This window comes from Amia ocellicauda, chromosome 5, assembly GCF_036373705.1.
Source record: "Amia ocellicauda isolate fAmiCal2 chromosome 5, fAmiCal2.hap1, whole genome shotgun sequence".
NCBI lineage: Eukaryota > Metazoa > Chordata > Actinopteri > Amiiformes > Amiidae > Amia > Amia ocellicauda.
Window position 1 is genome coordinate 27,077,390 of NC_089854.1, and position 23,956 is coordinate 27,101,345.

General features: G+C 38.4%; 1 protein-coding gene across 4 annotated transcripts in view; it reads right to left on the reverse strand.

Moving 5' to 3' along the window:
- The window catches only part of rbfox3a (RNA binding fox-1 homolog 3a), a 466,772-nt gene that overhangs the window by 143,506 nt on the left and 299,310 nt on the right, over positions 1 to 23,956 (reverse strand). For all 4 annotated transcript variants that reach the window (XM_066704644.1, XM_066704645.1, XM_066704642.1 and 1 more), the window contains exon 5: positions 22,172 to 22,293. In XM_066704644.1, the coding sequence (XP_066560741.1) occupies positions 22,172 to 22,293 (122 nt within the window). The remainder of the gene's footprint in view (positions 1 to 22,171; positions 22,294 to 23,956) is intronic.

Consider the following 23,956-nt stretch of genomic DNA (forward strand, 5'->3'; position numbering starts at 1 on the left):
TAATCTAAAGCATTAGCAATTCTATAAGAATTCATATATACATTAATATTTATTTATATATACATGAATATGTTATTAATAAAGCATGAATAAGAAAACCAGGAATGAAGTATTTAGCAGCTCCCAAAACACTATTTTGTTTCAAATCTTTCTTATAAAGGATAAATCTTATGGATTTATGGATTATTTATAAATTAAATAAAAACAATTTTCTAACTGTTTTATAAACTATGTACAAACAATTTACCAATGGCACCTTAATCTAAAGTGTAACCAAAGAATCTCATATGATTGCACTTGCACTCTCAGTTTTCTTTGTCATACTCAAGTGGTTACTAAGTTGCAAAGAGATTGGTCGGTGTCATTCGAAACCTTTTTCAGAAACCTGACAAGATACCTGAAATTAGACAAACCAGGCTCTATTAACAAACCAACCAGTACTACTCCAGTGGTGTACTGAACTAATGTCTAATGCTATGAACGTCTGTAATGAAATACTATGAGATTCCACTCAAGACCTTGTTGCGCTGAGGCATGCACAACATCCCTGTGATTTTCTTTACAAGCCCACTAAATTAGTCCATGCAATTGTATTGATATTATAATTCAGGAACAAAGCAGTCAGATTTACGGACATATTTCCATTCCAATGGAGAAGAGATGAAGTGTGTTGCACCCACGCACATTTAACATGCTGCCTGTTTCATTCCTTAAGTTTGGAATATTTAATCAGAATGCTAATTTTAATATAAATATTTGAATGCCAAAGCCTATAAAAACTACTCCCTACACTTCTTAAATAAAAGTGACTGCAACAACATGGTGCTCCCTGTCCTTTTGCTATGAAACAGTATATCTCAGTGGCGGAGGAACACTGAGGGTTAAAACTGTAAAGCTGTGTTGGAAAATCATGCTTTGGAATAAAGAACCATGTAATACTTTAATATTGTCAAACATAGGTTTGCTGTCTCCTTAAAATACTAATGTACATTTCCTTATAAACCATTTCTAGGTAATCATACAGTCAGCAGTGATGTACAAAGCAGTATTTAATATTAAGGACTGTTTTATAGATGCATGATTTGCAATTTGTGATTCAATTCATTTTTATATAAAACATGATGCTTTAACTATTACTTTAAGTTCTTTTACTCTATTGCACATGCTTGTAAGGGAAAATGTCCAAAGATGATGATTATTGTTATTACTCTGGACTGTTATTTTATATCCGATCTCTCCCTCTTTCTCTGCGTATATATGTATAAGTCATATATACAACAATTTTTTTTCTGACAACACTTTCAGTACAATTCAGACCTATTATTCATCATATGTACTGAAATTAAATGTTCTGTCCACTAGACTTTTCCAAGAATTAAGCTTATGTCAACATGTCCAAAAGAGAATACCAATTAATGTACTATGCTTTTATATATATATATATATATATATATATATATATATATATATACACACACACACACACACACACACACATCTCTGGAAAAAATGAAGAGACAACTTAACATTGATTTCTGAACTTGGAGTGGTCTCTTAATTTTTTCCAGAGCTGTATATATATAAATATCACCATCAGCCCATATCGATTCACTGCTGGATGAAGGCCTCCCCAAGATGTTTCCACTTGCTTCAATCTACAGCTTCTCTTTTCCATGTCACGCCTGCAAAGTTTATGATGCAATCTTCCCATCTTTTATGTGGTTGTCTTCTAGGTCTTTTTTCATCTCTTGGGATCCATTCAATAGCTTCCTTTGTTCATCTTTGATCTCTTGTTCTTGCAATGTGTCCGGCCCATTGCCATTTTAACATTTTCACTCAACAGTGTCACATATTGTTTGTTCTCAGATTCATTCATTTTTTGTTATTGCTAGCATACACATTTCCATGCTTCTTTGTGTCTGCATTATATATATATATATATATATATATATATATATATATATAGTGCTTATATAAACTGTACACCACTCTTTTCCGCTTTTCTACACACCATACTAAACACGGTTACGGGGAAAAACATTCGTATTGTAGAAATATCCCACAGAGTTATTACTTGGTGGAAGCACCTCTGGCACCTCTGGCACCTCTGGCAGCAATTACAGCTGTGGGTCTTTTGGGATATGTCTTTAACAACTTTGCACACTTAAATGTGGTAATATTTGACAATTCTTCTTAATAAATTGTTCAAGCTCAAGTTCCTTGGGGAGCATTGATGGAAAGCAATCTTCAAGTCATGTCACTGATTTGACATTTACCTTTTTAGATCCTTAGCCACTCCAGTGTAATTTTGACTGTGTGCTTCAGGTCATTGTCAGATTCTCCTCGCAGAGGGCAACAGGTTTTCCTCTAGGACATTTCTATACTTTGCTCCATTCATTTCCCCTTCTATTCTGAAAAGTGCCAATGAAAAACATCCCCATAACATGTTGCTGCAACCATCATGCGTCACAGTATGGATTGTGTTCTTTGGGTGTGCGCCAAACATTAACTTTGCATTTAAGCCAAAAGATTACATTTGAGTTTTGTCAGATCACAAAACCTTTTGCCACATGGCTACACAATCTTCTTAGTGTTTTTTTTCTTCTTTTATTTTTTCATACTTCAAACAGAATTCAAGGTGGGCTTTCAAGCCTGATTTGTGGAGTGCTTGGGACATTGTTGTCATATGCAAACCGTGACCAGTACATAAAAGAGTGTAGATCTTGCAAAGTTGCCATTGGATGCTTGGAAGCCTCTCTGATGAGTCTCCTTCTGGCTAGATCATCCAGTTTGGAGGATGTCCTGATCTAAGTTGGACCTTCGTGGTGCTACACACCTTCCACTTCTTGATAATCCCTTTAACTGTGCTCCAAGAGATATTCAAGGACTTTGATATTTTTTTATACCCATCCCCTGATCTGTGCCTTTCAACAACTTTATTGCAGAGTTCTTTTGAAAGATCCTTTGTGCTCATGGTTGAGTATTTGCTTTGAAATGCACCACCTAGCAGAGGGAACCTTCGGGAATGGCTGAATTTCTTGTGATAAACAAGAGGCTGAATTGCAGTTGACTGACTGACTGCTTCCTATACCATGTCTTCGCATAGTTGGTCATAAATATCTAATTATTGAAATGTGAAATTAAGAAGGCATAAGATTGCTTAAACAGCTGACCCAACCCTGCACAATGAACACATGAAACCTACCCAATGTATCTCAGCTATTAGACAGAGGTCTCACCATGTCCCTATGCAACCAATAATGTTTTTTTATGTGACATAACTTGAAGAAAAAGCTTACATGATGTTGCAATACTGGTTGGCTTCAACACTTATTGCTCTGTAACTATTTCAACACACAGTTTTTCACCACTGTCTAAAAGCTAATGGACAACAGTCACCAAATTACATCTGATGAACCTTTCTATAATAAATGTAGTGTTCTAATCTCTATCTGTACTTATGAAACCAATTTGAATAAGCTTAATTTTTTCCAGTATAACTGTGTATAAACTAACACATATTGGAAGTGATATTACACAAATCTAAAACAAATGTGCATTTTTGTCACAGTGGACACTCATTCTTATTTAATCAGTTATTAAATTAGTAAAAATCACTTATTATGAAGAGTGCAAAAATTATACAGACAATTTGCTTTCTTCTATGAACTGTATTGTTGTTATGAATCAGATATATTCAAGCATATACCCTGAAAGAATGCTTCTAAATGCTTCAGACACTCTCTGTGGTATCTTAGCATACTCAACAACAATTTGTCACCTCTAGCCAGAAGCAATGTGGCACTGCATAGTAAACAAATGATAAATGCTTTATAAAAAAACAACCCTTCAGCACAGTGCCAGACTGAGGACAGTAGCTCAAGAAAATCCAGCCACGAGGTCACACACTGGCCGAATTTCTGAGCACCAACGAGTAACCTGCCAGCAGGCTGAGGCGATATGAATCAAAGAACCCTGTCTGCAAATAAAAATCAGTGCAAATCATTTGCATGATGGAGACACAATGATCGATAAGAACCATTACTGACACGACTTGATATTGTTTTTTAAATTTGCTTTCTTTTTTTACTACCTACAGGTTTACTGTCAAAACCCTATCAGATTTACTGTCATCACACTGCCCACAATGAACACCTTTCTTGGAAAAGGCCTGAAACGTTAATGATTGCTGGGATAATATTGACTGACATATGTCAATGTCATGTAAAATGGCATAGTTATTACAGAGACTGCATTAGAGATTTTTGGGGGTTTCTTTAAATCCATCAAAGCTTGGAGACAATGACACCTAACCCTTGCACGCTAAATTCTAAGTATAAAGCAGAGCTGGAGGCCCTCCATTAAAACTGGTGTGTCAGTCCTGAGGTGAAGTGGCTATCTGCAAGGGCTTGCTGCTGTTCTACTAAAATTAGGTATCGGGTTTTAACATGAGTTTAGTAGTAGTGAAGCATTACAACAGCCACGGAAAACTGGATTCATTAACATCAAATATTTAGGCCTAGTAGTATTAGCAGTAGTATAACTGCAATATTCAGTGCATCACAAATCACAACTGAACTAAATGCTCAACCATTAGTTTCCCCCTGAAAGGCCTATGGCAACCTCTGGGGGTAACAGTTTGAAAGACAATATCCAAATAGACAGTGTTAATGTATTAATCCTTATGTGCTGCCTGACATGGAAAATAAATCCTCTGCGGGACATCCCATTAATGCTTAAAGGGCCTCAGGGACACAGGTAGCAAACCCAGCTGGATTTGTCTATTGGACTCTAAAACACAAGGTGCATCATTTGGAACGAGGACATCTTGAATAAAAAAAGATCAGGACAACTGTGGAATGCAAATCAAGCAACAACCCTTAATTCCCCTGGAGGGGACCACCCCCCACCTCTCTCCACCTGTCGATCCCGGCACAGATTATTTTCACCTCACTCCAGCCCGCGTCTCAGACAAGCAGCTTGCTCTGGACTCTGGGAGATGGCCTGATCAGGTTTCAGTAAATTTTGCAGCTGGCAGCAAAAAAAAAAAAAAAAAAGCCAGGTTTGAACATTAATTGTATTAAATGTATGAAGGGCCAATCGATGCTAAACGAGTTATGACATGTATTTTGACTTCAGGACGGAGACTGTAAACATTTGGGCCTTCTGTAGTGACATCTTGCTAAAGACTTTGCAGAAAACAAGGTTCCCCCGGGTTTATCTGCATCAAACACACTGCAGGGCTACAGCACTACTGACAGTACAGCTGCTGTATCTCTCCTGCACGGCCTTCGCAGAGGCTACATACAGTACAATAAACCAGGACTGGCTTTAAATAAGGTAATCAACTAGCACTGCATCACACGGGCTGTGCAACATCAGTCACTGACTCTCAGCTGTCCCTCCCGGCATTGCTCTGTAAACCAGGCATTCCACAATGGCCAATTGGATTTACAGGTTGCACAAATCAATTAAAGTGTTCATAGTCTGTTGATACACACACCTTTAAATATAAAACTTAACAACAAAACACCACCAAGTTTTAACTCCAAATTTAAATCCTACTGAAGGTTTTGCAGTTCTTTCTTAGCTTTCTACAAACCAGTATTTGTTTTCTTCATTTTAAGCATCAACAGTCATGTGAAGCTTGTAACAAATTATTGTGAGGCAGTATCAACACTGAAGGCTTTAGGAAAATCTACTGCAGTGTGTTAAGATTGAAAAAAAATGGCAATTTGTTTTTGTTAGCACTTTGGTGAAGAGGTCTACAATAATTTAATTTAATTTCACAGAGATTGTGAACATTTGTGCAGATTACCAAATAGCAGGATCACTACCGTAACCAAGGTAAGATGAATACAAGGTATTCCTGACAGTGTGAACAAGGTGCCTGGAGTCTGCAACACAGAGGGAAGCTAAAGACAGCTAAGCCAAAGGGGATACCATATGACCAATTCTATTTTATTATAGTTACACTGGAGGGAAAAAAATATATATTAAAGACCTTCCGGAATGACAGAGAGAGAGGGCAGGGGGTGAATGTGTGTGAACGCACGAAGAAGGCTGTAAACATAATACATGCATGGGGTGTGTAAAACTGAATGAATACAACAGTAGTATTTTGTTTGATCCTTAACATACATGGTTAATCTTGCATGGAATGGAATCTCTGAAATCTCTACAGTGTGACACAAAGTGTTGGTAAAGGGTCAGTGGTGTTTCTGGCCTGTAGCCCCTGGGATCCGCTGTACCCACGGCCCCTACTGCCTGATCTCTGATACTCCACTGGAAGGTTGTCACACTTTGGATCAATGGGGGAGTACTGCAAACCAGCCACCCTGAAACTAGATACACCATTGAGCCTTCTCTCTGACAGGGACTTCTGTGAAAATCATCAATGATGCTCCTCTTCTTTCTAACATTACCATCCCATATTTGAAGTGTAGCGTATATATGCCAAAGCTCTGTGCTCTGAATTTCATTTCTTTTCAGACAAGGTTTTGGGATATCATCTGGCGTGCTGCCGTTCAAGTGTCATAGAGGCGCATGCTTCTGTATAACTATGGCAATGAGAGCGAGGGAAGAAGTGTCCGCAGGGATGTTTTGCACAACCTCAGAGCTCAGTTCAACCCTGACCTGCATTAACCTTTGACCTGATGCAATAGCACAGCCCAGTTCTGCGCAATCTCCCTGCAAAACATATCTGCAAAAACCTTTTCATTTCAATGGGTAGAAATCAGATACTGTATAGCTCAGAGGTTAGCAAAGCCAATTTAATGCAACAACGTGTGTGTTTTAAACATTCACCAGGAGGAGATCATTTTACAGATACTGGCCGATTAGGTGTAAAATTAAGTGTTCGTTACGAAGTAATCCTGACCCAGGCAAGTCAATGGCTGACCTAACCTATTGCTAAATCTGTTCCTGCAAACTCATTTCAAGAATTAAGGACTTTACCAGCAATACCTACACTCTGCGTCAACTGCTTTATGCTGATAGCGACTTCATCATACCATTTACTGCAACCTCAATCTGATCAGAAAAATAAAAATAATAATATAAGTTATACACTTAAACATTAATATCATGAATGTAAGTAGTTTCCTTATGGAAACAGAACAACTGTCCTGTTGTTATATGCAACATATATCATATGCTGTTGTCAATAGGGATAATTAATATTCTTCATTGTAATGGATATAATCACCAAAGTGTACCTACAGTGCAGTTACAAGGCACATGTGACTTGCATGGTAATGTTAAGTATACATGTGAAAGTGCTATGTAAATGTATAATACTATTAAGCACATCACTTATGGCATTGAGTATGAAACATGCAATCAAGTTGTCTTCCTTCCAAAACAATAAATACCCTGCCTGACACAGCAGACACTGTTACATCCCCAGCATACAGCAGTGTCACTGAGCAATGTTCACTTGTAAAGGAAAATTTACAAGGAGTAACACAACCGTATGAGAGGAAGAGGCCATTATACTGTAAGGAAAAATGTTTGAAGGGATACTTCATTGCTGATGATGTTCGCTGATGTTTTATGACACACTGTATTGGAGCCATTGGTTCCTGTCATGATAAACTGAACTAGGCATTATGATGAGACCCAACAGTGATGACATATCAGAAGTGAAAAATCAGAAGCCTGCAAAAAGAAACAAACTTGGCACAGTGGTGTGTTCTTGGATCTTGAAAGGTTTCCCTTTGTATTTGCCATTTTCAAATACAGAAATAAAACCTTTTAAAGAAATCTGAAAGGCATGAACCAACCATCATTAGAAGCCATTAGGGAACTAAAAGCAAATGACTGAAACAAACAGTCCAGGCCTTAAAGAACCCATGAAAAGTGGTGTGCTTTGGTGACCCAATATCTATTTTTAAAGCCTTAAGTCTGTGCCTGGGTGAAGTTAAGATTTATTTTCAGATATACTGTAGTTTAGCTGGAACTGGATATCAAATCTTCAATAAGATGATCCAGTCATCTGGTTTTGTGTTTTCCTTCTTTTATTTCTATCATTGTAGTTAATTGTATGTGCAACATTGTCATTTGGCTGAAGAACATGATAACATGTGCAAGGATTTATAGGACCTGTAAACTAATAAAGGGAATTTTGTATATTGTTCTGATACAATTTATTACCAAAAAAGTAGTAAATCATTTTAAGCACAGTAACACTGTACACAGCCCTTCATATACATAACATCAATATGTATTATATTCAAGAAGAAATAACCAAGTCCATAATACTTCACACAATGAGAATTATTAAGAAATATGACAAAGAAACATCATAAATCATTTCAATGTGCATGATATCAATGCACTATTAATGTCTGTATGGATGAAGAATACATGAACCACTGACCTGTCCTAGGCAGGGAATAGAAATCTATGGCACAGGTGATTTCAATCCAGTAGTACTTTTAGATTCTGCTTTTCAAAGTAGATTAAAATAAATAAATAAATATACTACATATTGTTGTAAAATACATTAATGAGTTTTCAGTGATGGAACTCAAGGGGCTAAACCAAGTGAAAACAGTGCTAAAACTTCCGATGAGTACACAGTGTAATTTAATTGCATGGTGTATTATATTGAACACTAGCTCTTCATACCCAAGGAAGTTGGCACCTGTCACTGAGTTTAATTTAATAAAGTATTCCAGAGTTAATAAAAAAGGAATGGGTGTAAGGAAGTTAAATGAAGATACTCTTTTGAAACCTTTTGTCACTGTAACAATGTCAACAGATTGTGTGACCACTGAACAAGATGAGCTCTGAACACTACAGGCAGGGATGATAGGTTTAATGAAGAGGTACTGAGCATTCGTCCTTGATCATAACTACTCCATTTCTGTGTCCTGCTGAAGTTCAAGCTCCATAAATCAGTCACACATCACCTGTGTGGCCTATTCTCCATTGTACTAACATACACACACACTCAGACACACACACTTACACACTCCTTATATTCCAAGCAGTCAACATTGCCAGGATGTTCCCCCAGAACATTCCGGACTGCAGATAAAAAATAAAAATGTGGGCTCCCTACTCTTCCAATACTGCGTTGCTGCCCTTTGACAAGCAGAGGGGTGGGTGGCAGGCTGGGAAAATAAAAAAAAAAACCTGCGTGAATGTTAATAAAAACCCCAACACAATTTATAGGGAGTGTTAGAAATGCAGTGTCTCCTCGCAGGTGCTGAGTGACCTGGGTCACGCCGTCAGAGCAGTCTGTTTCTCTCAGTTCCTTTGACACTGTCTCTCGATTTGGGTCATAAATCCCCTCAAATGGGTCAATAACCTATAACGTTAATGTCACTGTCCTGCCATTAATTTTATAGCCTGTGTGTCCCCTCTGTATCTTAATGACCCGTGACCGAGAGTGCCGAGGATGTAACCAGCTACATGCTGAATTCAACTCTCCCTTCCAAGCCATAGGCTTTTACTGCTGCTGGAGGGCCATCCAGTGATACAGGGCCTGCAGCCGGGTGGTACTCCACAGGATCATAGGTAGCTAAATACGGCATCACTCTCAGGGAATCAGCGGAGATCAAAACATAGATCCAAAGTTGAACATATGCACACAAAAAGCCTTGATGTGACAGTGCTCAATGGCTAAACTACACTACCAATCTTTGTTGTGGACCTGCTGTGAGTTTCTCCCTAGGTGTTGAAGAATTTCAGAGTCAAAGTCAGGGCGCTCTCTGAGACAGTGGTGATTGGATGATCCAGAAGGCAGAGAAGAGTAGTCCTCAGCGCACTGTTAAGTCTCGCTCAGATTCAAAACCCTGTTATCCCTGGCACACCACCACACTGCCCCAGTCGTGCTGAAAGACCTGTGTCCCAACACAGGAATGGGGTTTGGAAGGCTCCTCTGAGTTTAAGGCAGAGACTTTGCTGCAAAAGGTCTATTATGCCCATCACAGGTGTTGCTGATTTATGGTTCTGTGGATCTGATAAATTCATGTTCTAAAGGGAGAAATCATTGATACTGTATTGATACCCAGCTGTGGCACGGGAAATTGCTACTGGAAATACCTCGTCACTGGGGTGAACCCTGGAAAAACCTGGAGCGAAACCAATTCAATCCCATGCTGCCACCGTAGAGTCCATTAGTGGGATCGCTGACATTGAACGGCGTGGAAGATAATGCACCGAAGTGCACTGGGTGTCACACCTCCTAACAGAATATGGCAGCAGATAATGGTGTGTCCAGATAATGACCTTTCCCAGGAGGTCTCCCCATGTGTAAACAGCTCTAATGATAGCCGGTACGATAAGACATTACATGGCTCTCTCTCTAGCGGTGTTTATATTCTTGAACAAAACTCGATGGTGATTTCCCCAGTGTAGACATCCTTTGTAGTTAAAAAAAAAAAAAAATCCCTCTTCTGCTCTAGTATTTAATCTTCTTATCAGAAGCACTACAGAGATTAACCAGGTGCCACAGTGTAAACCCTGCAAGAACAGGCAGCTACTACACGATACAGGGCTTACCATCGCCAGAGGTTCCTCCGCCGTTCCAAGAGTCTAACAAGAATTAGCTCCACACTCGCCGCCCCCCTGGGAAAGTTCAAAAGTTCAAAGAGCAAAACTCAGGCTCCTTAACCTTTAGGATTCCAAGATTCCCACAGTGGGATTAGACATCTCCCAAAATCCTGCTGTCGTTTGCATCCTTTTTCAAGGCCTAGTCAGGGTTATTAATGAGCTCCCAGGCAGAGACACAGTAGGATGGTGTAGAGATGCTCACAGTTGATGTGCAGCGGCAATTATTTAGCAGACACAAACATCAAAACTCAGTATAAATATGGTGTCCCTTTGTGGAACATGAACACAATTACTGGCATCTTACACAGGTCTCCAATATGCCCATACATATTTACAGGATGTGTGTATGTATATATTCCACTCTCTTGGTCCCCAGGGTTGAGACGAGCTGGCTACGAACATCAGCACCACACCATCTCTGACCAACTTCCATTGCCTCCTGAAAACTCACCTAGTCAGACCACACCCTATGAGTATCATTTCCATTGCCTCCTTTAAACAATCAGCAGCTGTACGGTGCTAACTCAAACTGACCATTGTAGAAGAACAGATGAGCTCTCTTCTGCATGCTCATTATCTGAGATAATATTGTAATCCTGCATGTTGTGAGTTATGTCTCGCACTGTATTTTCCCTTACTGTATAACTAATCATATTGTCCTCCATGTTTATTTTTTCATTCTGCAATAAGTATCATTTTATAGTTCTTTTACAGATTATCATGCAAGAATGTGAATGTGAATTACTATTGTCACATAAGCATGAAGCAAGGGGGACCCTTAAAATAGGGAGCTGAAAACAGCAATCAAAAGCATTTGGAAAAAAATGTTGAGAGCTACTAAGGAGCACAACTTTTTTTTTCCATTGTCCAAGAACTCAGATCAATTAATACATTAAGAAATTAACACGAGCACTTCATTTAGCATGATGACACCAAAACCAATGGACTTGCCGCAGTGAATTACATGGGTGATCAGAGCTGCTTCCGAAATATGCCATCCCTCGATGAATATGAAGTGGCTGAGGGTGCTGGAAATGAGCCTGACCTTCCAAGTGGGATTTCTTAAACAAACTACTGCCACCGCAGCAGAGACATTTCCAAAGGCCACAAATGAGAAACTTCAAGTGATCGTTTTTTTTTATAATCAAGTGTGTATAGTCGATACCCCATGAAAGTGATAAACATGTACATGTTAAAAGAGGTTTCAGTCCCTGCTCTAGTCCCAGTCTTGTTATTAACCTCAGAATTGCCTGCAGCTATAACGTTCAAGAATCACAAGTTAATTTCCACTGGATTGCCAATCTTTGATCCCCAGTCTGATAACTATTCAGATGCTGTGATTGTGGGCACAGTTCATCTTATAGGGCCATTATTGCACATGCCAGTGGTAAGATGACATTTGTCTTGTGTTAGTATTTCTGTCAAGACCTGGCACGGTGAGGAAACATACACCCTATGATGTTTGAGTTGATCCCTGCTCCTTCTGCTCTCTTTTTTGTTTTTGCAGACTGAGTAATTTGAGTGCATTGTTAGTGCAATGCCTATTTGTGATTTTGGACCCACTGTTTATTTTAAATTATGACATGTATTGTAATGTTAGGGCACACTGTTCATGTCTCTTAGCAAGAATAGTTTTTCTCCTTGTTTCCAGAGGAACTGGAAAACGTAGACCTGACATTATAACTACTTGAATTTGATTTTACAGTGTGCAGAATACCACAGATGTTGATTTTCTTGCACCGTATTTCAACATCAATAAATCAAAATAAGCACACAACCCCCCCATAAATTATGATGAAGACAAATTTGCAGTGCAGTAGTAGATCCCTGAATGTCTTATGCTGGCTACTAAAATTGAACTAAAACAGTGAGGCAGATACACATTATTATTAATACTTAAAATACATCATGAAATCTCTTTTGGACATTTCTCCATAATACGTTTGAGAGATGAGACATCTCACATCCAAAAGACACAATAAACGGACACTATATTGCACTAAAAGCATATACAATATATGTTTGAACATATGTTTCACTTCACTTTATCATCACTAAAAACAAGAGCATCTTTGCAGTATCTAAGATAATAAGACCAACCACAGTGTGAACAAGAAACCTGGCATCTGCAGCACCGTAGAGTAGCCGAGCTCAAAACAGCAAAGGTGTACAACACGATTAATTCTGTTTAAATTATAATCACAGAGAAGGGGCTGAATAGTCTGTATTGTTTAAGGAACACAATTATGATGTCATCACTTCCTTTCACTGTTTAGTATTTTTTCTTTGTGGTTATCATTTTGTTAATAAATGACATAGACGCAGTAGTGGATGAGTGGTGTAAACAATCAGCAGAGCTGTCATTCATGAGGTCCTTTTGCACCTTCTTCTCTCTGTTCAGGGGCAAATTCCCTTTATTCTCTCACTTCTGAGCATTCAAATACCCCAGGGATCCTGGCCTATTAGCTCTTCGAAACACCTTTCCTTTATTATATAAAACAAGCAGATAAACAAACAAAAAACTGCAGCCTTGTAGGTTTCACTACTCAATATAAAACTGGCGGTAATCCCGATTGAAGGCAAGCGAGTTTGAACAATGACGCACTCGACAGAAGAGTTTTCGATGTGAATCTCAAAAAGGAGTAATGGGAAGCTTTGGTAAAAGTGAAGAGCAAGGATACCAACAAGAGCTACAAACATCTTGCTGTTATCCGGCTGTATTATCGCCAGATTCTGATGATGTCAATTTAAACACTTAATGCATCTTTTATCAATAAATAAATAAAGCAAATATTCATTAGACGAACATATTATAGTTCCAACTAAAAATGCTAGTATTGAAAGTGCATATCCAAAATAATAAGAAACAGATAATAAGACTCTTATTTAAATAATTACCAAATATATCTTCAGTAAAATCAAATATTTCTCAAAAAAAAAAAAAAATGTAGTGAAATAATACAACAAAAAAAACAAAGACATTGATCTTAGGCCTATGTATCAAAGAAATGCTGTATTCATAGATGTGATTTTAAAAACATAATCACTAAACTACAGTTCCCATACTTATAAAATTGATCACCTACATCAAGATTTTGATGGTCTTACAACATTTATTTAAAACTATGCATTTATGAAAAACACCAAAGGTCTACAGCTTGGAGTACGATTTACTAGAAGGGAGATTCCTCATATCAACTATTCACTACAGAAAGGACATCATGTGTTGTTTTCAGTATTTCTCTTTGACATGTCAGAATGTAACGAATCAAAGATAACCCCACATCCAACAAGTTGTTTACTGAACATCGCTTGTTTGAAGGGTGGCATGCTCTTTGTAGCCGTAGGGAGAAATGGACAACTCTGCTCTCTTTCTTCCACAGAAGGAGAGAGAAAAGCAGGCAGGGTGCTTTGGTATAACTCCCTTTATAACAGTTACTCATAAGAATTTGTAAGAATGGAAGCCAGCACAATTCCCTCAGCTGTATTCTTTTAATCTCTCTTTGGGTCAATTTTGAATTGCTGCATTTTGCTACCATAGCCTAAGGTAAGCAAAAAAAAAAAAAAAAACTTAATTAACACTTAATTATAATTTCCAGATTTTGGGCAATTGCAGTGTTGCTTTAAGTTGGAAATATAAACAGCACCCACTATTGGTCATTAGCTGGTACTGCTGCTATGGTCTGTACAGCACTTTTGAACCTTAATGATGAATGCACACATAGAACACCACAGATACTTTAGCAGTATATTCTCCCAGGAATACTCCCCAAAAATCAGCTACAGTGAGTAAAACATTCAAAACCCAGAATAGCTAATGCAGTATAAAACCAGCAATGAATAGTTATTAAACCGGGTGGTGGATATCTGCAATCACAGTCTATTTTATAGCCTCACTGGATTTGAAACATAACAAGGAATAATATTTAATTTGATTTTTAATATATAAACTAGATCGATATATGACAAGAGCTGATATCCCATTAGTTCCACATATATAATAGGTGGGCAAAATAAGCAGGTATATACATTAATAAGTAAAAACATGCACCAGCTGTTTCCCTCTAGTTTGAAGTTTGAACAGATCTCCTCTGAGGTGCACTGAACAAGTCAGGCCTCAGCATGCCTCATCATTCAGAGCAGAGATGGCCGCAATTACCCAGGTCTTAATGCATCAATTTAAGGACTGTCTGCATTACCAGGACTGCTTTGGTACGGGCAGGTAAGACAGTAGACTAGGAAAGTGGTTAGGAGTAAACATGATAATATAATAATCAATGGAGGACACAACGGAAAAATAATTAACAAAAAGCACTTAAGGTAGGATGTGGCACAACATCTTGCATGGTGCATAGTGGATGTGTTCCCACCTCAAACTTTAACAGTACAACAGTGTGGCCGAGGCAGAGAGGACAGGTAAATAAGAAAGCGACGTAGTGCGGTACATACCCAAAAATACATCATCATTTCGAAATCGGGACAGGTGCGGCCGCGCGACAGGAAGGTCGGGGAGGGCAGGAGGACTGGTCTGTCCAGAAGAATCAGCTGGAACAATGTCCTTTAATCAATCAGCTTATTGGTCCTTCCTCCTCTCGATCCGTTCTTCCTCGACTGTTTTCCGCTGCTCGGTAATTTTTTTGGTCTTTTCCACTCTTTCTCTTTTTTGCCCCCCCCTTTCTCCCTCCCCCCCCCCGTCTTTGCAACTACTGTGAGAGAGTGAAAGCTGGAAGGCGTCGTTACCTTTTCACTTCTTCTCCTTCTTCTTCTTCTACTTTTCTCCCCCTTTCCTTTCCTCTCCACTCACACACACTCTCGCTCTCTCTCCCCCTCTTTGTTTCTCCTGTCTCTTATTGGTGAATCTTAAATCACTCAGTCCAGTACAGTAGAGTACTGAGGCTCAACTCGAGCAGGGACACTCAGCAGTTTGCGGCTGCTTCCAGCATGCTTGCTCTGGGGCTGTATTCCTGCGCACAGAGAGAGAAGCGACCCTGGAATCCGAGGGCTGATATGGAAAAAAAATATCAAGACTCAAGGTGGAGAGGTGTCTTTTGCTGTTGTTGTTGTTGATTTTGTTGGTTGGGTTCGTTGTTGCTTCAGACAGAAAGCCAACATGAAAAGAGGAAAAAGAAAAAGACACTTGCTTTCCTTCACTCTGTCAACCGCAGTAACACAAATAGTAATGGTAGAGAGAGAGAAAAAATATTGTAATAATAAACAAAGCAGCAGGCGGATACCGGAGAGGAAGAGCAGCTAATGTTTTTTCTCAATTTTTTTCTTCTTTCTTTCTTTCTTTCTTTTCTTTTTTTTTCCCCCCACTGCAGAGCTAGTGAGCTGGGTGATGCTACGGTGTGTGGGAAAGGGCTTGCTGGTCTCAGCCCGAGAGTGCCGTGACCAATCAGGAGTCAGGGTTTGTGGCTGAATGCTGAGGGAATAGGTTGACAGGTCTGTGCAGTGGGTAGGTATGGATCACAGGGGTGGTGGGATGGGGGAGAGGAGTTTGGGCGAATCTGCAAACGTATGTGTGCGTCTCGGTATGAGTGAGTGAGAGAGAGAGAGAGTGTGTTGGCGTGTTTGTGATCAAGAAAGTGTTGGCTGGAAAAAGGGGGGGGAGTGGGAGAGAAAAAGAGAGGGGGGGGGAGGGTTGGGGTTCGTTTTAGACAGCCTTGTAACATCTAGCCTGCCTCAGCAATTTTCAAACCATACCGTCAATACAAGACTGGATGGCTGGCTCTTAAAAATTAACTTCTTCACTGCCACAATGAGGCTCTGGAAGAGAGAGTGGGCTGTGTGAGCTAAGAGGCGGTGGGATACCTTATTTGGCAGACAGCATGTAAATAATGGGCTTTACACTGGTATTTTGGAAAGAGTTTGTATGTGTCAGTTATTACAGTGGAGTTAGTGCAAGCAGAAGCTAAGGCATAATTTGCTGCTGACTTCAACTGAGACCAAACATGGTCTGTGCATCACAGGTTTTACATATTCATTTTAAACCCCCAATCAAAACAAACAGGCACTTCCTTTAAATAATGACCAATATGTCTGACTTTTGAAGTGAGCCTCCTTTATTACAGTATGACACAATGTATGTATGTATACATACATTTTTATATGTGTGTGTGTGTGTGTGTGTGTGTGTATATATATATATATATATATTTGCACATTACCAAATACATATACATTAGCAATCACAGAACGTATTACCACCTCTCTTCTCCATCAATCTCTGGTGGGAAATAAAAATGAAATGCACTTCTCCGGCAACTCGGATTAAAGAACATGCTTTTTTTCAAATACGTCTATTTCAGGTCCTTCTCATAAATAACTTATGGGAGAAAGCACCATCGGCAGGGGCTAATGCGCAGGGCACAGGGGGTTTCAGGGATTAAAAAAAGAAAAAAAGAAAAGGGTGGAATGGAGAAACAAGTTCAGAATCTGAAGGCGTTTTAACAACACATAATCCTCACATCTCCTTTTCTGGGATCTCCAATCCTCAATTACTGATGCTGGAGGAAATAGAAAGACTGAATTTGGAAGCATGGGGAGAGTCTGGCCAAGCACATTTTTTTTTTCCACTTTCTCAGATTCTCTCACTCTTTCGGTTTTCATATAAATGCTGTTTATTTATTTATTTATTTATTTAAGGTTAACTCTAGAAGAGTGCCTCTGGAGATTTTATTTTCCATTAAACAGACAAGAGCTTACTGTTAGGGGAAAAACTAAAAAGACAACAACTAAAAAAACTACAAAAGACCCATGAATCTGTTATGCTCAGTGCCAATTTACTCTTCTATTCCCCAAATTCTGAATATTTTCTTCACTATTTCAGCCCAGTGCTAAAGACTGCATACAGGGTGTATGTGAAGGTTAAGGACTGGTCTCTGGCCTTGCAGTCTAGCCTGATCTTATTTGCACCTCATGAACCTACCGAGACAACGTTACTGAGCTACTGAACCAAGCGGGACAGGCTTAGGTCTCAATGATCCTCTCGGCAAACCTGTCAGGCTATGTTAGCGTTGTATGGCATACATTTCCTTGCTAGTCTATCAGACCCCAAAGGCTCAAGTGGGGACTCTGGTTGGAGGACCAGCGAGTGTGGCCTCTGGTTAAAAAGCACAAGAACAGTGAAGCAAAACAAACAAAGCCAAGAAAAACTTTCTGTTAGTAATGTTTACCTTTTTGGGATCATATTCTAGATTTTTTCTCCATTCTTCTGCTCAAGAATTGCTTTTCAACTCACTATATGTTTCTCACACACGTTTTTAATGTTAAAAATGTAATACAAATCGGTACACTTGCAACATTTGTGCATTTTGAAGATCAGACTTTCACAATGTGTTATATTTAGTGCTGTCTGAAACAACCTGACACTAAAGTACTTGGACACGTGGTAAGAACAGGAAAAGGCTTGACTAAACTGCAAATAATGAAATACAAATCTGCAAGGCTTGTGAATACTGGTCGTATTCTGTCCAATGATAATGGCATATCTGGGTTGTTTTGAGGACACTGCTATTCCTCTTCTCCATGATAAAAAAACAAACAAACAAAAAAAACATTCACACAGTACACTAGGCCACTAAATTAGAGAACAATGTTTCCTATCTACACATGAATGGCATTTCAAGAAAACCCTAGTATTCAGTTTCTTACATCTGCTGCCCATGAGCAAGTCATACCTTGGGTGTAAAAGAGATAAAAAAAACATGACCACGCTGAGCATTCTGGGAAGACTCCATTTCAAAACTGCTTCGTTGTAAGCTCCAGAAGATCATGGTCTGCAGTGGTCTTGTCTGGGAGATGGTTCTGTTCATAACAAACTAACACAGGGTCCTCCATCAGTCTGACCAGGAGTTAGTTACTTTTGATGGACTACAGCAAGGCAGACTGACTAAGATGTAATAGTTACTTTCTACAGATGGTTGGAGAAGTGACTTCAACCTACATTCCCAGAACGGCACCCAGAGAACTTAGAGCTCACAGACACATGACAGATGTGTCTGTTAACAGGAGAAGTTTTTTTTTCTTTTTTTTTAAAGCAGATGGCCCAAAATTGATGCAAGGGAAGCAACGTGAGGTTTTTCAAAGCCAATGCCAAGCCTTGAATTGCGCAAGGCTTCCTTCATGAGGAGTTTACGCTGTCAAGTTCCAGATGGACACATTGGGGTTGTCATCACAGTGAAAAACCAGTAGGCCTTGGAGGTAATGTACAATGTGATTTTTCTCTTTTTTTGTCAGCTAACAACAGACTAGGTTAATTGTTGGCTTCAAACCAACAAGAAAGAAAAACTACCCATCCACAACTCTATAAAACCTTACATGCATCTGCAGGAAAAAAACAACAATAACATGCTGACTTACTCTTCTTTATTCAGGAATATTGGACTGGACCCAATAGTTCATACAATACTTCCTCACATATCATAAAGAATAACCCCTCTGCATCTACTAATAAATACCTATTCCATTAAGTATTACAAAACATAAGAAGAAAAATACACACAAACTGTCACACAACAGCTAAATTTCCAGAGTGCTCATATATATATATATATATATATATATATATATATACACACACACATAGACACACATATACATGCAAAACTGTCCGATGAACAGTGCTATTGTACCATTCCCCAGAGCTATAATGAGGAGTGTACGATAATGTAAAGGAGGATTCGTTGTCGGCAGACAGGGATCTGAAGTCTACCACGCGAGAGAGCGTGGCTCAGGCTGATTACAGCTGGGCTGCTGTCAGGAGAGCGCGCGGAGAGCACACCACAGAACATGCTATAATGAGGGAACTTATTTTCACAGGACTCCTGCTGTAAACTACTGCAACTTTACATCAGCACAGCATCAGTGTGATTGCCTTGTAATAACGGGCATTGCAAAGCACAAATACAAGTATGCTAACTAGTAGCTTGCTGTAACTGTGGCATTTTACTTTTCACTGCATCGTTCTTTTCTCATTATTGGCATTATTTTTTTCACCTCTTTACGGATTTATTATGGTAGCAACATTCATTTCAGAATCAGATGTCTTTATTTTGCCACGATAAACATGCATATTAAGTCTTTAAGACACTATTGATTAAATTACTTTACTGATACAATGATTTGGGAGATTAATTAATTAGCTCAAACTTGTACCGTTGTTACTTCCATATTGGCTAGATAATTTTATAGGCTGAACAACATGAATTTTCCTTTACTAGTTTATGTATTTATACCAGATGATATTCTCATTGTCATCTTAATGAAAATTCAAATGTCATGGTGCAAGAAGCTGATATTACTAAAAACAACAACAACAAAGTTACTAATATGGACAGTTTTTTAAAGTCAACTCATTTACATGTATTTACTTCTATGCCTGTCTTAGAAAACCATATATCGCATTTACAAACCTATTTTCCTGAATCTGAATATAGATATTTAAGACATCAATTAAAAAAAATATGATTAAGGTTTGCACATTTAAAAAAAAAAATTATGCACGAAACCATGTCATTCATTGCTTTTTACTGTCAGATTAGCATTTCTTCTGAACAATCTTTAGACCAATGTAGAGAAAACAGACCCACGGCATAGAAACTTAAGTTATAAGCACAATATAGTCATGTTTTAGTGCAGGCAGAAAAGGTTACATTGATTTGATTTCTTTCAGTTAGCGGGCGATTCCCGTCCACATTTTTTCCCTTCATAATGTCTTTGTATTTTGTCGGCCCTTTCATAACCAGGAACACTGCTGTCACAGTGAGATTTATTAAACGAATCTAATACCTTTTAAAATATTAAAATGAATACCACAGCACAGACAGCTGTTTCGGCAGACATCTTTATCATTTTCACATCGTTCAAACTGTTCACCTTTGCAGCTGTTCCACTGTTTTGAATCATTTAACATGTTGTATTTCTTTTTAGTTAGTTTGTTTGGTTTCTCCCCATATATTAAACCCTCAAGAACTTAGTGTAGGTGCAATGTTACATCACTGGCTAAAATGTATGAGATTAAGGCATGCTCTTTTCAACTGTTCAGGCAGAGGTTCCCAAACAGTCTTGACAAATGGCCACTCTTTTCAAACCAATTCTCTACATGGAGTTCAATCTGATAACTGCCAAAACCATAGATCTAAAGACAAATGGAATGAAAAACATTTTTTTTAACCATATAATCTAATATGGGATATTAAATTAATTAATTAATTAGAAAACAAAGGTATGCAAAACAAATCTCACCATATTGTAAATGCATACAATAGAAAGTGGATTACATTACACATATTGTTCCCTGGTGAGTCCAGTGTTGAGGCCTACTCAGAGAAAGACATCCAGATATTTTTAGACTTATTATTTGTACTTGTGCTTTTATTAAAGCATATGTAATATCTGAAATGTTCTAAACAAAGGGGAAAAAAATCAATAATGGACAATTTTATCTTGGAAGAAAAACAAAATCACAGATCTGTACCCAGATTAGCACCTATTCAACAGTATATTTCATACATAACATAAAAACTAGAAGAACATCAAACTTGGCCACACCTGTGCAATTTGACATTCACAATCCACAAGATGCCTACATCATAATGAGAAAACATGATGTATGTTTTAAAAGAGGTTGACATTACTCAGTACTAGTATTAAGGTTATTTTGATCTCTCCCTGAGCTGCACCCGTTGCATTTTAAAACACTGTGTATTTGCTTTCAGATATCATGATGCACATTTTGCATTCAAGGTCTCCAAATTAGATTGTGTTTTGAGTGTGGAATCAACATCTGAGTTCCTTGTGACACATTGGGGGATACACACTACATTAATCTTTATTAATTCTTAATAACACAGAAACTTGTAATTACGCTCTGACATGTGGTAAGATTATACTGCTTAATTAAAGTTTAATTACGAACTACTAATTTTCAATTAGATTGTATACATACATCTAGATTTGATTCATTATTTAGTGATTGTGTCAGTCAGAAAAAATAGAATGTAGTGTCATTTATTACCCTATAGATCAACAATTAAAAAACAGCTTGGGAATCTCTCTGACCATTCACCTGTGGAAACCTTGGTTTAACTCTGTGTCTGCTCTATTACTACACATGAAAACAACCACATTTCTTTACAGTACAAAATAAGAAGCATATGTGATATAGGAAGCAAGTGCTCAGATGCGGCTCGTATTTTGCTAAACTCAAGGCACTCTCACTGTTCCTCCCAGAGTCATACATTCACAAGCACCTACTTCTCTATGCAAATACAAATGAAAACCCAAACCACAATTATTGTGTAACGTTTCTGGACATAACGATGTCACAGAAATAGAAAAAGTCCAAACAAAGCTAAGAACTATAACATGCTACCACAATGGAAACTGCTGAAGATCATCTATTTTGAAACTCTGCATTCATCCAATTAGAAGCATTTACAAGATTGATGCGGCCCGACAAAAGACATGGTTTGCCTGTTGCAGACAGGCCAGTTTTTGACTGATGTCACGTGGAAAAGAAGCCAAGGGACTTTGACACACTGTCTGTCACAAGCCACTTCCAGAAGAGAGCAACACAGTGTAAACTATTCAGAAACCCGGTACTCACCAGTCTTGTGACGAGGGGCACCCCAAAATGCCAGAAGTGATCGTTCAGCAGCCCACTGTACACTACGTTTCCAAAGAGAGCAATGGTTCCAGATTTGCACAAAGCGTTTCCTGGTTTTGTTTCTGTGTGAAGAAAGAAAGGAGGTTCTGTTGAATTTTTATTGATCAAAATAATAATAATGATACAGAGAAAAAGGGTGGAAACCATAAGAATGCATAATACAATAATACAATACATCCCTGTATACTTAAAATGTATTCAATAATAACTGAAAGGACGTATTATATGCACTGATGTTCAGTTTTATAGAGCAGAGCCAAACTAGATATGTATAACATACACACACACACACACACATCCACGCAAGCCCTCCTACACACAGAAACAATACAACAGGTTCTATAGAAGCTCTTCACAACAATGGAGCTGTAAAGCAGAGGTGGAGGAAATTTCGCTTCTTGCTCGGGAAAGTGGAAAGGTGGACTGAGATAATCCCAGGAGAGCCCCATAGCTCTGTGATTATGTACCTGATTATACTGGACTTTCTGTAAACCTGGCCTGGGTATGAGGTCTTGGCTGCTGATCACAGCTTTGGTCAACCTTGATTTCAGCTTTTCCACAACAAAGCCCCCCGATTGATGCTTTTTCGATTCCCTTTTGCATCTCAGCACAGCCTACTGTTGTGAACACTATCTGCCCACAAACACCCAATCTGGCTGCAGCACATTTGCAGTGCACTGATTTTATTTGGAGAAAAAAACTTCTCACTTTCCTAGTGCTTGCGAACATATCGGGGTAAAGGACGGCAGATGTGGTGCTCTGTAAAGCTTTCACACCAGTGCAGGACTTGCACAGAGACATTCTCTAAAGCCAACATATTATTTTAGGTGGATTGTATATTTATTTTGTGTTTTTTTTTTAAGCAAATGCCAAGCAATACAAACCATAATTTTAAAGTGAACCTGTACATTAAACACAAGAAGGTAATTGTAAGCAACACATTTGTTATTTAAAAATAAAAAATAAAAAATACCATTAAAATGACATTTTTCACTGCAGCGCTGCATGTATATTAATGTTATTAATGGGACTGGCGTGAGGGTAATGTAACAGCTTGATTGTTTATTGCTGCTGCTATCTGCAGTCTCTCTGGGCTTGACTGTAAAGCTCAGGGTTCACTCTGAATGAGCTCCTACTGGTGATATCATTTAAAATTACTATATGAATATTAATTGAAAAAGCCTAGCTTCACTGAATCACAGCAATGATGTTACATATTGATACAACATGAAGCTGGGTTCCTCCACCCAAGACTTGTTGAAGGCGTGTGGGTAGAAGGCATTTAAAAATAACACTCTTCCCTTTTTAGCAATGAGTGCAAGAGCCATTCCCACAAAGGAATAAATCCCATTCAATATAACACAGTCAGGAAGAAAGGACTCACCACAGATAGAAGTGTAAGTTTACAGCAGTAGTTTTATTGAAGTTATTTAACTACACAATTTATGAAACGTGCCTGGTTCCTTTAATGTTTTTAGTGATCTTTTCAACCTGATTTTAAGATTATGTTGCTGCGTTATTGAAGCATTTTGAATGCACGAAAAAGTAGTACAATGCTTTTTGTTGAAATGTGTATTGGTACGCGTGTTATTTACTAGGATCCCTATTTGATCTACATACAAAAAAATCTGCAAACTAAATTGAATTTAGCTCAACGTAATTAATTCTTAATTGTTAGATAACAGTACACAAGAGGCTATGCTCTATCAGCAGTGGGGCCTCTTG